General features: G+C 34.3%; 1 protein-coding gene across 1 annotated transcript; it reads right to left on the reverse strand.

The window, feature by feature from the left end:
• Nucleotides 1-4804: 4804 nt before the first annotated feature.
• PDCD2L (programmed cell death 2 like) lies at nucleotides 4805-12987 on the reverse strand. The gene is made up of 7 exons (XM_012553763.3): nucleotides 12581-12987; nucleotides 12280-12443; nucleotides 11936-12005; nucleotides 8727-9127; nucleotides 7920-8030; nucleotides 7259-7407; nucleotides 4805-5251 (listed from the first exon to the last, which is right to left on the reverse strand). The coding sequence occupies exons 1-7, from the start codon at nucleotides 12692-12694 to the stop codon at nucleotides 5121-5123; spliced, it is 1140 nt and encodes a 379-aa protein (XP_012409217.2). The 5' UTR covers nucleotides 12695-12987; the 3' UTR covers nucleotides 4805-5120.
• Nucleotides 12988-13204: the final 217 nt, after the last annotated feature.

The raw sequence follows: 13204 nt of genomic DNA on the forward strand, positions 1-13204 counted from the left end.
TTATAATAGCTTGAGATCTAGAATGTCTAGATCACCTTTTAATTTTTTTTTCATTGATTCCCTCAAAATTCTTGAACTTTTGTTCTTCCAGATGAATTAGGTTATTTTTTCTAGCTCTGTAAAATAATTTTGGTAGTTTGGTATTGTACTGAGTCAGTAAACTAATTTAGGGAGAATTGTCATTTTTATTATATTGGTTCAGCCTATCATGAACAATTGACATTTTTCCAAATGTTTAGATCTTTGTATGAAAAATGTTTTTTAATTCTGTTCACATAGTCCCTAGGTTTGTCTTGACATAGATTCCCAAGTTTTTATAATTTCTTGCTGCTGAATTTTATGTTGGCAATATATAGAAATGCTAATGATTTCTGAGGTTTATTTTATATCCTGCAACTTTGCAAAAGTTATTTCGGCTAATTTTTTAGTTTATTCTCTAGTATTCTTCAAATATGCCATCATAACATCTGTAAAGAATGAATTTTGTTTCCTAATTGCCTATTATAATTCTTTCAATTTTTTTTCCTTTTTTGATTGCTGTAGTTATTTCTAGTACAGTATTGAATAATAATGGTAATAATAGGCATTATCCATTATCTTCACCTTTGATCTTATTGGGGAGGCTTCTAGTGCTTTTAATGAACTGAGTGCTATATTTTGACAAAAGATTTTTCTGTATCCATTAAGATTTCTTGTAATTTTTATTGGTTTTGTTTTATTAATATGATCAGTTACTCCAATAAGTTTTCTTCTTTTTATTTAATAGCCTTTTATTTACAGGTTATATGTATGGGTAACTTTACAGCATTAACAATTGCCAAACCTCTTGTTCCAATTTTTCACCTCTTACCCCCACCCCCTCCCCTAGATGGCAGGATGACCAGTAGATGTTAAATATGTTAAAATATAAATTAGATACACAATAAGTATACATGACCAAAACGTTATTTTGCTGTAGAAAAAGAATCAGACTCTGAAATATTGTACAATTAGCTTGTGAAGGAAATCAAAAATGCAGGTGTGCATAAATATAGGGATTGGGAATTCAATGTAATGGTTTTTAGTCATTTCCCAGAGTTCTTTTTCTGGGCATAGCTAGTTCAGTTCATTACTGCTCCATTAGAAATGATTTGGTTGATCTCGTTGCTGAGGATGGCCTGGTCCATCAGAACTGGTCATCATATAGTATTGTTGTTGAAGTATATAATGATCTCCTGGTCCTGCTCATTTCACTCAGCATCAGTTCATGTAAGTCTTTCCAGGCCTTTCTGAAATCATCCTATTGGTCATTTCTTACAGAACAGTAATATTCCATAATATTCATATACCACAATTTATTCAGCCATTCTCCAACTGATGGGCATCCATTCAGTTTCCAGTTTTTAGCCACTACAAAGAGGGCTGCCACAAACATTCGTGCACATACAGGTCCCTTTCCGTTCTTTATGATCTCTTTGGGATATAAGCCTAGTAGTAACACTGCTGGATCAAAGGGTATGCACAGTTTGATAACTTTTTGAGCATAGTTCCAAACTACTCTCCAAAATGGTTGGATTCGTTCACAACTCCACCAACAATGCATCAATGTCCCAGTTTTCCCGCATCCCTCCAACAATCATCATTATTTTTTCCTGTCATCTTAGCCAATCTGACAGGTGTGTAGTGGTATCTTAGAGTTGTCTTAATTTGCATTTCTCTGATTAATAATGACTTGGAGCATCTTTTCATATGACTAGAAATAGTTTCAATTTCTTCATCTGAGAATTGTCTGTTCATATCCTTTGACCATTTTTCAATTGGAGAATGGCTTGATTTTTATAAATTAGAGTTAATTCTCTATATATTTTGGAAATGAGGCCTTTATCAGAACCTTTGACTGTAAAAATATTTTCCCAGTTTATTGCTTCCCTTCTAATCTTGTCTGCATTAGTTTTGTTTGTACAAAAACTTTTCAGTTTGGTATAATCGAAATTTTCTATTTTGTGATCAGTAATGATCTCTAGTTCTGCTTTGGTCATAAAGACCTTCCCCTTCCACAGGTCTGAGAGGTAAACTATCCTATGTTCCTCTAATTTATTAATAATTTCATTCTTTATGCCTAGATCATGAACCCATTTGACCTTATCTTGGTGTACTAGCGTTAAGTATGGATCAATGCCTAGTTTCTGCCATATTAGTTTCCAATTTTCCCAGCAATTTTATCAAACAGTAAGTTCTTATCCCAAAAGCTGGGATCTTTGGGTTTGTCAAAGACTAGGTTGCTATATTTGTTGACTGTTTTATCCCTTGAACCTAATCTATTCCACTGATCAACTAATCTATTCCTTAGCCAATACCAAATAGTTTTGGTAACTGCTGCTCTATAATATAATTTTAGATCTGGTACAGCTAAGCCACCTTCATTTGATTTTTTTTTCACTAATTCCCTTGAAATTCTTGACCTTTTGTTTTTCCATATGAACTTTGTTGTTATTTTTTCTAGGTCATTAAAATAGTTTTTTGGGACTCTGATTGGTATAGCGCTAAATAAATAGATTAGTTTAGGTAATATTGTCATCTTTATTATATTTGCTCTCCCTATCCAAGAGCATTTAATATTTTTCCAATTGGTTAGATCAGACTTAATTTGTATGAAAAGTGGTCTGTAATTTTGCTCATAAAGTTTCTGATTTTCCCTTGGCAGATAGATTCCTAAATATTTTATATTATCAGTAGTTACTTTAAATGGAATTTCTCTTTGTAACTCTGACTGTTAGATTTCCAGTAAGTTTTCTTCAGAACCACCAGCTCTGCATTCCTGGTATAAATAAATCCCACCTGGACTATTTTTTGTGATTAATTGATGTGATCTCCCTGCTAGTATATTACTTCATATTTTTGCAATATTCATTAGGGAAATTGGTCTACAATTCTGTTTTTGCTCTTCTTAGGTATCAGCACCTTTCCAGATTCAATGTATGACTTTGGGCAATGTGTTATGTTCATGGAGTTCTACCTTACTCAAATTACATCAATCATTTCTAAAGACTTCCAGTGTTTTTTAATTTTCTTTAATTGTTCTGTTACAGGTCTAAATGATTTTTAAGATCTTTTCCAGGTCGTGCTGTGATGGATTTCAGGAACCTGGGTTCCCTCTGTGATGAGATAAATGATTCACTAAGGATACAGGGATGTACTACTACTACTACAGTACAGGAATAAATTTAGAGAACTCATTAGTCTGATTCAGAAAGGGTTTAGGTCAATCCATGGATGAGGAAGATACAGAATTCAAAATTAAGATGAATCTGAAATTAAGTACAGCTTTTTCATTTACTCATAAGGAAACAAATTAACAATTCAGGATCTATGGAATACTGTTGTTCTATAAGAAATGATCAGAAGAAATTTCTGAGAGGCCCGGAGAGATTTATATGAACCAGTACTGAATGAAATGAGCAGAACCAGATCATTATATACAGCAACAGCAAGATTATATATATGATGATCAATTCTGATGTTCATGGCTCTCTTCAACAATAAGATGATTCAGCCCAGATCAGTACACTGATCTTGTGATGAGAGCCATCTATACCCAGAGAGGGGTCTGTGGGGAGTGAGTTGTGGATTACAATATAGTATTTTCACACTTCTTTTGTTGTTTGCTTGCATTTTGTTTTCTTTCTCACTTTTTTCCCTTTTTGATTTGATTTTTCTTGTGCAGCATGATAATTGTGGAAATTGCACATGTTTAACATATATTGGATTACTTGCTTTCTAGGGGTAGGGGAAAGGGAGGGAAAAAAATTGGAACAGTATATTTTGCAAGAGTGAACATTGAAAATTATCCATGCATATATTTTGAAAATAAAAAACTTTAATTAAAAATTAAAAAATAATTTAACATCAATAAATCTCAAATGATAAAGCATCAAAGATCATATTTAAAGTCAGATCCCACTTAGAAATTTAGTTTTCTTTCCACATTATAAGAAAAACTTTTAGGGTAACATATCAGTCAATTAATGTTATTTACTGAGTGCCTATTATGTCAGATATCCAGTGAAACTACCCCTATTCAAAAGGACTTCACATTCTAAAGAGAGAAGCACATTCAAAAAAAAAAATTGTATAAGCATATGCAATTTTAGATTTATACAATTTTTATTGTAATTTTTAAGCATACTTTTTTTTTTTTTTTTTTTGGCTAAGGCGACTGGGGTTAAGTGACTTGCCCAGGGTCACACAGCTAGGAAGTATTAAGTGTCAGGCCAAATTCGAACTCAGGAACTCCAGACTTCAAGGCTGGTGCTCTATCCACTGCGCTCCCTAGCTTCCCCAAGCACACTTTTTAAAGAATATAAGAATATACAAATAAAAGGTTAAGAGGGAAGGCATCTAATGGCACCCCTCTTCTATCCCTTGATATCTAAGGCCAGGACCCTCGATAGGCCCAGAAACAGGTTGACTAAGAATCGTTTTTCTTACATTTTTATGAATACACTAGCATGTATTATAAAAGTTACACATAATCCAGCTTATCTGATTCATTTTTTATTGTTTTTCATGGAAAGATAAAAGAAGGGGTGGAGGAAATTTTCTTCTTAATGACCAATTTACCCCATCTCCACCAAAGAAAATTACAAAATAATCTCCATTGCTCTTCTATCATTCCCAACTGGTTGTCTATTTCTTTCTATAAATTCTCCAGAAAAAATTTACCCATTGTGCTGGAGGTCTCTCTGGTACTGTTAAAATCTGGAGCTATAAGAGGCCTACCTCCATTTCCAGTCATGTAAATGCTTAATTATTTTTATGGCATTTCTTAAATATATGCCAATGTAATTATACCACTGTTCACTTATGTACATACCAAGTATTTTTTCATCACATGAGGTCATACACAATTCTGATTCTTTTCAGACCCTGGTATTCTATAATTCACAGAATTCACATATCATTCCTAGGAGAAAATTCATTCTGGGGGCTATAAATAAGAGAAAATTGATTTGAATTACATTTGGGAAATTGTACAATACTTTTAATAGTTGCCTGTTGCCACAAAAACTCATATTTTTGACACTAATGCTTTTTCTGGTTTAAAAATTAAATTTTATTTACACAAGAAAAAAGAAGAGATTCTACTTAAATAACATTTGATCTGGATCTTCTTGTATAACACAAAACTCTTCCATTGGATTTTGATGATTAGCAGGCCAACAACTCTTCTGGCAAGTATAAATTAAAACTGTTCCAAATTCAACAGAGATATCTGTTAAAACACAAGATATAAATGTAGAGAAACTCTTTTCAAATAATAAAGTCATATTTTATTAACTTGGCTATAGTTAAGGAACCTTCAAATATGAAGAGAATTATTCTGATGTGGTAATTCCAGCTTCTAGATTCATTCCTGGAGTAATCAGCCTTTCCAACCATAACTTAGTAGTAAATTTTAAAATCAGGAGAAAAACAGTATGAACATAAAATGTAGCTTCCAAAAGCCCTTTTCTTCTCTAATGAATGAATTCCTACCAAAACCACAACAGAAACCAAAGATAACAAATGTTTCACAAAGTAAAAGCATAAGTATATGGAATTCTAAAGATACAGAATAAGCAGAACATTAGATTATATTCAGAAATTCAAATTTATGGAAGCACGAGAAATGGCTAATAAAAAAAAGCTAGTTGGGGGTATATGGATAGATTTCAGAAAGTTAGCAAACTTTTAAAAAAATATTATGATAACTGAATTTAAGCAAAATTGGTTTCCTTTGTAATGTTATGTATTTTATTTTCTGCATTGAATGATTCTGAGAAGGGACCCTAAGCTTCAATCATACTGCCAAATTGTAACAAAGAAGTTAAAAATCACTGCTTTAGACAATCCTTTTTCCGTAGTAGACAACTGGACTTACTGGAAGAATCATCATTTAGTAACATACTGGGTTTGTAAAGAAAAGGAAGAGTCAAAGATACCTGGAAACATGAAAATCACCAATAAGAGTTACTGGTTGAGGGAAAGATAAATTCACTTTTAAGTGTATTGAAATTCAGGTGAAATAAAAAATGTCCTATGGCCAATTTGGCAATACATAAGTAGAATTCAAGAAAGGTATATGAACTAAAAATAAAATCAACATATAAGTGAATAATCAACATATAAGTCTAGTTTAAGCTGTAAAAGGATGAATTCTTCAAAAGAAGCTGAGTTAGTAGAAGTTGATAAAGGAAATAGAATAAATAATTCTAAGAATCAGAGGTAACAAAGATATAGAAGCAAAGAAGAATTTCACAAAGGCAAAGATTATTTTTTTCACTACATTAAAAATAAATTAGATACCTTATTATGTTATCTAATTTTTTAAAACTGCATTTTATATTAAAGTCTGGCTATTTAACTGAATCCAAAATGATTGCTAAAAATAAAGAACCTCTAGAATAAATTGTATACAAATACATATAAAAACAAACTCCAAGAGTCCCAACTCCACCCCACCTTTTTAATGCAGTCTTCCTTATAAAAAAGTAAATTATCTCAAAAGATCATCAAGGTGGGCAGCTCACCTACCAAAGAAGAAACTCCCTCATGTCTTTGAATACATGGTTTCTTGACTTAAAGCGCACCAAAAAAAAAATTCTGCTATTCAACTCTTTGGTGATAAGCCTCTGAAGCTAGCTTAGTTTTTAGAAGAACTTTCTCACCCAAGATGCTCCATTTCTCATCTTTATTTTTGCAATGGCTATCTCTCAAACACTCCTCCCTCAATTCTGCCTCATAAAATCTCTTAACTTCTTAAAAGGTTTAACTTAAACACTACCTTCTACACCAAGTCATAACTTTTCACATGCTAGTAGTGCCTTTCCTGCCAAATTATCTAGTTCAATTTTGAACATGCACATATACGTCTATTAATTATTATCAGTATCGACATAGACTTAAGACACACACACATTTCACCTAGCTAGACTATAAGCTCCTTAAAGACAGAACATGATTTACCTCTAACTTTGTACCAGCAGCTAGCAGTGTCTGTTATGCAGTAGGTACTTAAAATATATGTGCTTATTAACTAATGACACTAGATCCAAACTTGAAGCTTTTCCAACTTGGTAAGACCTGCTAGAACTTATGTTCTGCTGCCATGATCTTCAAGATGGTAAAATCACCTCCATGCCAAAAGGAAGTATTAAAAGGAAGGCTTTAATTACAATTCATTAATAACATATCAAATTAATGTTAAATAGTCCAGTTAAAATAATAAAAAGTTTACTACCTAACAGATTACTTTTAAGCATGCTGATCAATGCAGGCATAAGCTGAAACTCAAAAACTCTAGAGCTCCCACAGTTACTGCAGGTTGGAATCTCAGTAGCATCTGATGAAGGACAAGTTATAAAGAGAGGCTGCCCATTCCAAGAGTATCTAGAGGGAAAAAAAGACAGAAGCCCTTAGACAGAAAGGACACACAAACACAACCCAATTACTTTTTTTTAAACACCTTATAAAGTATCATAAATATTTATTGATTGGGAAACTACTTAGGACAGTCTTGCAAATTGCCATTCACCTACTTTCTCAAAGGAAAGACAAGCAGCTAACTAATAAATATGGCTAATGAGACACTACTTTTCACTTTATAAAACTGACATATTCATTGATATGTTATGAAGAATATTTATATATTCTTTCCTGAATCTCTTCCAAGCCACACCTCTCAGAATTTCTGCAACATACTATACTTTATTTTCCACAAAGGGAAAGAAATTAAAACTGTCTGGTTTTTTTTTCCTACTAAAAAATCACAATTAATACCACAAATCTACATATTCAGTATTAAAACAAAAGGTTTACTACTATACCTAAATGAACACTAAATGCTGCATCTTTTTTCAAACTACAAAGAGGATAGCCCCCAAAACACCCTCTTTTTTTACCTCAGAATCTGTTCACGGCAGGCAGAAATTCTTTTCATAAATTTATAAAATATTTTATCATTACTTTTAGAAACAGCCTTCTCATATTGTTCACCACTGTCAAAAATAAAACTATAAAAAGGAAAAGTCATGTTATTGTTTGAAGCTGTAAGAAAAAAGTTTTCATTTTAAAAGGAAAAAGCCTACATCATTTGAGATAGATGTTCTTCCTCTATTTTAGGTTATATTATTCTTCAAAATGAAAATAAGTCCATGAATAACACTAATTTGAAGGCAAATGTGCTAACATTTTCTCCAAATTGAAACCATTAAACTATTAATGCATGGAATTTTTCTAGTGGAACATTCTGGGATTTTCATTAGCTTACTGACATTTTTAAATGACTTACATAGATTTTGAATAATGCTTTAATTCTGGAATTTTTAAATTCAGAATTACTGAGAAAGGTATTCAAAGATTATCTAATCTAAATCTTTCATATTACATTAGAGGTTAAGAAAACTGACCAACTTGCAAGGTTCACATGGTTAATGAAGCAAGACTAGAATTCTAATCTACTGGCTCTAAAACCAGTCTATCATCAGTGGCTCTCAGTAAATTATGGCTCTCCAGCTCCCATACATTGTAGTAAAATTACTCTCTTCTATGACTCTTCTAAGGAAGTTTTATTTTTGCTTTAAAAGTCACTAACAAGATGACAAATCCTTTAAGAATAGTAAAATTGGACAGTTTATGCCAATCCCCTTTTATCCTAAGCCAGTAATTGCTTCTGGCCCCAATTTCCTCTTCATTGAAAACACTCTCACCTTTGAGCTATCAAAAGTTCCAATTCAACTCCCTCCCTTTTTCCATACTCCTGCAGAAGTTTTTGGGCATGATTTGTATCAACAAAATTAGTATAATCTTCTTCATCCATTACATTGATATAGTAGGGCTGAAACACAGGAACTGATGAGCCGGGCAATACATGTCCTCCTCCAGCTGACTTTATATGACCAAAGGAACAAGAGTCACTCAAAACTTCATTAAGTGTGAGTTCTTGGAATTGGGACATACAATCTGTGTTTTCATCTACATTAAAATTATCTCCTACATTTGAATCAAGCAGATCATTTGTAATACATAGTGCAGGATCACTTCCACTGTCGTCTCCCCAGTCTTCTGCTCCTTCACACCAGTCTTTAACTGCAATGTTATTTTCCTCTTTCTGCAATAAAATATTCAATAATAATGATTATGTTGTTGTATAGATCTTGAACCATCAATTCCAGTATAGATACTCTATACTATATATTTTTTCTTTTCCAAAACGAACACTAGAAAAATTTTTTACCACTGGAAAATTTTTTCAGGCAAAAAAAATATATATTTTGTGTATACACACATACACACACATAAATATTTTGTGTATACATACATATATAAACATATATATACACACATACACAAAATTAGTTATCTAAAGTTATTTAAATTTATTATGATGAAGAGGTCTAACAAATTTGTGAATTTCAGTTATTTCATAGTCAACTTCATTTTTACATAAATTAAGGACACTAAAGAGTTACTAAAAAAACAAAGAATGTTAAATTGAAATACAAAACTGCTGCGATTTTTTAATTGAGTAGTTATAGTCATTTATAATGCCACTGTATTTCTTTTACAATATAACTACTGGACTGAAAAATATTTCAATTTCCATCTGCAATTCTAAACATTTTACATTAAAAAGACACTTTAACCCAGTAGCAACCTGGCAAAACTACTGGTCTATAAGCAACAGACTGATCAAAACTAACAGAACAAGAAATAATACAAGACAAAAGGCAACATTAGTTGTAGAATGCCTGAATAAGTTATGTATATATGAATATTATGAAATATTATTGTTCTATAAGAAATGATCATACAGGATGATTTCAGAAAGGCATGAAGAGACTTAAATGAACTGATGCTAAGTGAAGTGAGAACTTTGTACACAGCAAAAAGATTATGTAATAATTAACACTAATGGACATGATTCTTTTCAACTATGAGGTGATTCGGGCCATTTCCAATAGATTTGTGATGGAAAGAGCCATCTACATCCACAGAGAAGATTGTAGGGACTGAGTATGGATCATAACATAGCATTTTCACCTTTTTTTGGTGGTGGTGTTTGCTTGGGTTTTTTTTTTTTCTTTTTTTATCTAATCTTTCTTGTGCAGCATGATAAGTATATTTAGAAGAATTGCATTTGTTTAACCTATATTGGATTACATGTTGTCCAAGAGATGGAGAAAAATTTGGAACACAAGGTTTTGCAAGGATGAATGTTGAAAATTATCTTTGCATGTATTTTGAAAAATAAAAAGCTATTACTAAAAAAATTTACTTCTATATTAAAAGTAATCATATTACTCCATCATAAAAAAAGATAAAAGGCAAAATAACCAAGTGGGTCTACAAATTGTATAAAAAGAGGTCATGAAGAAGACACTGAGTTAGAAGAAACAAGTAACATTCTATGACAGAATCCAGAAAAAACTCGATAGGAAAGAATAGTGGTGTCAACTCAAATAGAAATGGATCTCTGCAGGTTAAATATTTGGAAAACCACAAATTAACATCATGTTGTATTACATTTTTACTTATTTTGTTAAACATGTACCAATTACATTTTAATCTTCAAGAGTTTGACACCTCTGGGCTACAGCAGTGGGCTGAATCTATTAAAACTGAAACTCAGCAGAGAAAAATTCATTAGTTTAAAAAAAAAAAATCAAAAGTAAAGATGAAAGATTCATGGTTTATAGACAGTAGTGTGTCTGAAAAAGATCAAAGTCTTATAGTTGACTAGAAGCTCTAAATAAATGAGCAGAGTAACTGGAAGCCAAAGAAGCTATCACAATCCTGAGGAGTATTTAAAAGGAGCATGGGTTCCATGAATCAGGAGATGACAGTCCTCCTGTTCTCTGTTTTTCTCAGAAATCATCTGGAGTTCTGTGGCCCCCATAGTTTAAGGACTTTTATACACTAAAGTACCAGAGAAATGCAAGCAGGATGGTAAAAGTCTGTGCCATATAAGAATCAGATAAAGGAAACTAGGAATGTAGACTAGAGAATATTCAGGCAACAATACTCTCTTTTGTTATTTGAAAAATTATCACAGATAAGAGGGATTAGAATTATTCTCAGAACCAGAACCAAAGGATTTAAGTTACTTTTTTTAAAGGCAAATGTAGCATATAACAATAATAATAATAATAATAAGTCTCAATAATTAGAGCTGTTTATAAGTAGAATGGGCTATACATATCAAGACCTAGAAGAGACTGGAGATCATAGATTAGGTATATATATAATGGTGAGGATTCCTTTTAAGTATGAGTTGGATTAGATGGTTTGAGAAGTCCCAGTCAAATCTCAAAATTCTGTGGTTCTGTGAATACTTGCTCAAATTGAATAAGTTCAGCATAATATAAAAAAAAAAAAGAATTAGTCTTAAACACAAGATCTGAATTTTAAATATAATACTTGTCACATGAATCTGGGTAAATCCTCTTTAATCCTCAGCTTCTTCATTTGCAAAATGGGAAAAACTAATACACTACCTGCATCTCAAAGCTGTTCCAAGGAAAGTATTTTGTAAAACGTATTTTAGGTTTATTACGACCAATTAGGTTATTAAATTATCTTTTGAACTTTTGAGGCATCTTTGTATTTATGATCATAGGAGGACTACATTCAGACCTGGAAGAAATTTCAGAAATCCCCTTTTCCAAAATCAAATAAGGAAATGATGGTATACCTTTGTAAAAAGGTTAAGCTATAGAGGAAATAAATTAGCAAACAAGTTATCTGATTCCAAATCTGATGTAAGCCTACTTCTTGAAAATTAAAACTGGGAAAAAAAACTGAAAAAAAGTAAGAAACTAATTCTTACAACTCAGAAAACAGGACCTATGAAAAACTCAACCAGAAGATGCAGTTTAAACAACATATTTGGCATACAGTTTAAAAATGCAAAATATACCTGCTTTAGTTTGGAATCCCGTGTGTACTCCTCTTGCCTCTGCAAATATTGGGAGCGAAACACCTTCCAGCTTTAGAAAAATATGAGACACCCAGAGGAAAGAGTAGCCGGTCAATACCTTCGAAGGCATGAGGAACAAGCGGAGCGAAGGATGCCTCCGAGACAGTGAAAGAGGAGGAAGCACAAGAGAAAGGAAAGGAGAAGGAAAACATGGAAAAGAGAAGGGGAAAAAAAAACGAATTTAAAGGGCTGGGGACGGGCCTGGAGCGGGGGGGGGGGGGGGGGGGGGGAAGGAAGGGACGAGGTAGCTGTGATGAGGAGAGGCCCACGGCTCACTCACACACCTGCACCGCTGGCCCACGCAATCCGAGTGCACACAGGAGAACACGTGCAGCAGTCGGTGGAAAGGCGAACCTTCAAGGGGACAGTAGACCTGGACGATGTGCGCCATCTCGGCCCCGCAGCTCCCGCAACTCGGCCGGGGGGCAGGGACTGAGGGCAGACTGTCCTGGGGAAGAGAGAGCCCGCAGCCCCGCGGTTAGGCCGATCTAGGTGAGCGGCGCGCACCGTCCAGGATCCGGGCCCGACCCGCATCCCCACAGGCCCTGGTCTCCTCTTATCTCAGCAACCCTGACCCCATCTCACCGGGATGCCGCCCATTTTATTGATAGTCCAGGCCCCTTCCTGGGGCCCTTCAACTTGGCCCCTCATCTCAGCGTCTCGAAGACCTAATAGCACAGGGGAGGGAGCAGCCGCCATGGCAACAGAGATGTCTTCTGCGCACACGCCGACTACCGACTGCGGAGAGGGACAAACTTCTCCGGGTCTCGGCCAACTCCGAAGTTCTACCAAGTTCTACCAAGACCTGAATCCAGGCCAGAAATAACGCCGAGGTTCTAGGAGTTAGATACGTGATCACGCTTTTCTATCCTCTTCCCTCACCCGAGTCAGAACTTCCTCGAGAAATCTTGCCGGCTTCTGAGGTCGCTAGGATCCCAGTGCCACGCCCTCGGTACAACCTCAACACGCCTCCCCGCTTCCTCGGGAGGCGGGGGTTTTCATGCCGAGGTTACTGCAGTTCCTGAAACTGGCGCCAAGTGGCGCCCTCCAAGAAATCCCAGCTTTTCCCTTTTCTGTTAACTGCTTATCAACCATCACAACGCTTCCGGTTAGTGCCCGCAGCACTCATGCAATTGCTAACTTGTCTTCCAACTTTCGGGCCCCTCAATCTGCGACCCATATTCTACATAACTTGCTAATTAGTGCTCC

The sequence above is a fragment of the Sarcophilus harrisii genome, chromosome 2 (assembly GCF_902635505.1).
Source record: "Sarcophilus harrisii chromosome 2, mSarHar1.11, whole genome shotgun sequence".
NCBI lineage: Eukaryota > Metazoa > Chordata > Mammalia > Dasyuromorphia > Dasyuridae > Sarcophilus > Sarcophilus harrisii.